The sequence below is a fragment of the Abramis brama genome (genome assembly GCF_963993115.1).
Source record: "Abramis brama genome assembly, chromosome: 1".
NCBI lineage: Eukaryota > Metazoa > Chordata > Actinopteri > Cypriniformes > Leuciscidae > Abramis > Abramis brama.
Genome location: NC_139963.1, coordinates 57,310,094 through 57,314,391, shown reverse-complemented (window position 1 = coordinate 57,314,391; position 4,298 = coordinate 57,310,094). Strand labels below are relative to the sequence as shown.

General features: G+C 38.4%; 1 protein-coding gene across 1 annotated transcript; it reads right to left on the bottom strand.

Annotated features, from left to right (window-relative positions):
- Window positions 1–649: 649 nt before the first annotated feature.
- On the bottom strand, window positions 650–3,479 carry LOC311081764 (uncharacterized protein; the record flags this gene model as incomplete). Its single annotated transcript, XM_084112401.1, has 3 exons — window positions 3,316–3,479; window positions 2,608–2,931; window positions 650–654 (listed from the first exon to the last, which is right to left on the bottom strand). The coding sequence occupies exons 1-3, from the start codon at window positions 3,371–3,373 to the stop codon at window positions 650–652; spliced, it is 387 nt and encodes a 128-aa protein (XP_083968527.1). The 5' UTR covers window positions 3,374–3,479.
- Between the last annotated feature and the right edge of the window lie 819 nt (window positions 3,480–4,298).

Below are 4,298 nucleotides of genomic sequence, written 5' to 3'. Positions count from 1 at the left end.
TGTTTAGTTTAACAATCTTTTAAGGATGAACAAATCATGGTTTTGGTCATCACATTAAAAATAACATTAAAACTGGATAATATTAAAAAAAAAAATTAAGAGCTATAAAAAGTGTGATGGACTTCAAAGTTCTTGATTAATGCTTGAATTTTACTCTCAAAAGGATGTACGAACCCTGAAAAGAATAATGTAAAAACATTTGATTTGTGGACTTAAAAGCCATATTACTTAAAACTTCATGAACTTGTTCGTTCATGGCACAATGTTTCTCCTGGTTTCCAAGTCAGTGCCCATGATTTACTCACTCTCAACTCATCCTAGGTGTGTATGACATTCTTCTTTTAGACAAATACTATCAGTTATATTAAAAAAATGTCCTGGCTCTTCCAAGCTTTATAATGGATTATAATGAATTTCCATTTACTCGCAGTCTAGAGCCCTGTATAGTGCTTTATTTCTGCTTTTACATGAGCGCCACCTACTGTCAGAGAGCGCAAGTTAATAGATATCAATCAACAAAGTGTCCTGTGCTCACCACACACCGGCTATAGGTGGAGAGGACAGATTTGGCTATAGAGTGATGTGTGGCTAACTTACACAGAAGATACTTTGTTGCTCAGCACATGAAAATAAACTACTTACTGTGATCTCAGACTGAGGTGATGTGTCAATTAGATTGACACGATTTTTCATGCGTTGCGACTGAGCACGTTGTTTGTATTTGGAGCTCTGTCGAATTGATTCATAATCCTTGATTTTCTTCTTTACACTCATTTACAAACGGACATTTTCTATTTTTACAGCGTGTGCACATATCTCCGATACTATTCTCTATAAAAAACAATTGGATTGCTTTGATATTGCTACTTATATCCAACTTTCCAAACTTCCGCTACTAGCTTTAGCCCACTAACATTGCATGCGTGGTCTCGCCTATTGATAGTCTTATTATGTGGAGAGGAGAGATTTGGCTATAGAGTGATGTGTGTCTAACTTACACAGAGGAGACTTTGTTGCTCAGCACATGAAAATAAACTACTTACTGTGATCTCAGACTGTGGTGATGTGGTTTCTCCACTGTATGGATCTTCATGTGTCGCTTCAGGTGAGTTTTAAAAGAGAAACTCTTTCCACACTGATCACACGTGTGCAGCTTCTCTCTGCTGTGGATCCTCTCATGTGTTTTCAGATGTGATGACTGAATGAATCTCTTGTCACAGTGTGAACACTTGTAAGGTTTTTCTCCAGTGTGAATCCTCTGGTGCCGTTTTAAATTGTCCGCTGTAGTAAAAGTCTTCTCACACTCAAAGCACATGTACTCTCTCACACCAGTATGTATTTTCTCATGTGCATGTAAATATTGCAGCTGTGAAAAACTCTTTCCACACACAGAACATGAATGTGGCTTCTCCTTCGTATGAACTCTAAGGTGTTTCTTCAGGTTTGATGCTCTAAGAAATGTTTTGCCGCATTGATCACATGTGAACGGCTTAACTCCAGTGTGGATCCTCATGTGAACATTAAGGTTTGCTAACTGACTGAAACTATTCCCACATTGATTGCATGGGAACGGCTTCTCTCCGGTGTGAACTCTCATGTGAGCATCAAGATTATGTTTGGTTGTGAAACTATTTCCACACTGAGTGCAGGTGAAAGATTTCTTGGCTCTTCTTTTCTTTAAAAATGTCTTTTTAGTCTTTGAGCGACTCAAAGGTTTTTCTCCAGGTTTGACATGATGTTCCTCCTTCACTTCACTCAGTTCTTCACTCTCCTCCTCCACTTCACTCAGTTCTTCACTCTCCTCCTTCACTTCAATCAGTTCTTCACTCTCCTCCTTCACTTCACTCAGTTCTTCACTCTCCTCCTTCACTTCACTCAGTTCTTCACACTCCTCCTTCACTTCACTCAGTTCTTCACTCTCCTCCTCCACTTCACTCAGTTCTTCACTCTCCTCCTTCACTTCACTCAGTTCTTCACTCTCCTCCTCCACTTCTCTCAGTTCTTCACACTCCTCCTTCACTTCACTCAGTTCTTCACTCTCCTCCTCCACTTCACTCAGTTCTTCACTCTCCTCCTTCACTTCAATCAGTTCTTCACACTCCTCCTTCACTTCACTCAGTTCTTCACTCTCCTCCTCCACTTCACTCAGTTCTTCACTCTCCTCCTTCACTTCACTCAGTTCTTCACTCTCCTCCTCCACTTCACTCAGTTCTTCACACTCCTCCTTCACTTCACTCAGTTCTTCACTCTCCTCCTCCACTTCACTCAGTTCTTCACTCTCCTCCTTCACTTCAATCAGTTCTTCACACTCCTCCTTCACTTCACTCAGTTCTTCACTCTCCTCCTCCACTTCACTCAGTTCTTCACTCTCCTCCTTCACTTCAATCAGTTCTTCACACTCCTCCTCCACTTCACTCAGTTCTTCACTCTCCTCCTCCACTTCACTCAGTTCTTCACTCTCCTCCTCCACTTCTCTCAGTTCTTCACTCTCCTCCTTCACTTCAATCAGTTCTTCACACTCCTCCTTCACTTCACTCAGTTCTTCACTCTCCTCCTCCACTTCACTCAGTTCTTCACACTCCTCCTTCACTTCACTCAGTTCTTCACTCTCCTCCTCCACTTCACTCAGTTCTTCACTCTCCTCCTCCACTTCAATCAGTTCTTCACACTCCTCCTCCACTTCTCTCAGTTCTTCTCTCTCCTCCTTCACTTCACTCAGTTCTTCACTCTCCTCCTTCACTTCACTCAGTTCTTCACTCTCCTCCTTCACTTCACTCAGTTCTTCTCTCTCCTCCTTCACTTCACTCAGTTCTTCTCTCTCCTCCTTCACTTCACTCAGTTCTTCACTCTCCTCCTCCACTTCTCTCAGTTCTTCACTCTCCTCCTTCACTTCACTCAGTTCTTCACTCTCCTCGCTCTCTTCCATCAGGTCTGAAATCAAAGAAAAAAGTATATTAAATAAAATTTTCAGTACATCAAAATAATTCATTGAAAGAAATATAAAGTGAAAGGACATGAAAGGGAGCCCTAAAGTAATAGTAGAAAGTAGACAATTGTTATAAAATATTATGATAATTTGATGCCTTTTTATAAATGGATTATTTATCAGTTAAAATAGTATTTAGCTTGATCTGATGTTGACAATCAATATAAAAATGTCTCAAACCTCCCTTTACTGACCATTTGTTGAAGAAAAACCCAGAACATTCTGTACCATTTCATTTTTGACTGTTTATCTAAAAGTGATGAAGTGCTTGAATGTTTCTAACATGAATGTTCTTCAGCATCATGAATGAATGAAGAATAAACACCAACCTCTTTGTTCTTCAGGATCTTCAGTGTGTTTCATTCTGCAGGGTTCTGGATCACTCATGTTCTCACTGTCCTCTTTAATAAACTCAGTCTTTGCAGATTTCAGCTCTTCCTGATGCTCTGATGCTCGTCTTCACTTGTAGCTGATGGGAATTTACAGCATTTACTGGGGAATTACAGTGGGAGGAGCTTCACTGATTATGTAATTTGTGTGGGAGGAGCTGATCTTCCCAAAATCTAAAATATATCAGTTACTGAGTTTGTTTTTATAGTTTGTTATATATTAAATGACACTTCTATGCAACATATTATTAGCACTTCTAACATGTTATGATACATTTGCAGAATGCCTTTTTATAAATTGATTATTCTGATTCTGATTATTCTGATCACTGATTGAAAAACAGTGAATTTATTGTGAGAAATAACAATTCATTCATTATTTGTATTGCTAATCCTAACATTATTCTGCTTCTTTATTAAAATACAGGCTTTATTAAAATACAAAATATACATAGTTTAAATTCTTCCAAATATAAATAATAGTAAGAAAAATAGTTAAATCATAAACACAGAAATAAATGTACATATAGTAGCCAACAAATCCCCTCAGTCTGCTGAAACCAATGAAATGAGCTTTAAGTGTCAATTCACAGGAGATCTGAAGACATCGGCATAATAAATGAGGTGAAAACAGGAACTATTGTCATGAAATAAAGAGTGTTTTCAGCAGATCTGTTAATATTGATGAGCCTCAGACTATCAACACTCATTCAACAAGCCATTCAGGATCATCAGCAGATCATCTCACTTTATTCTGAGTGTTTGCTGTTAGAAACACATTATTTGAGTCAGGATACATGATAAAAGACTATTAAACTGCACTCTTAAAAGAGACTGAACCTTTGGGGTTCAAAAAATAACTTTAAAGTGCAAATAAATTCTAACTATAAAAAAGGTACAAAGTTGAACCTATAGGTGCTATA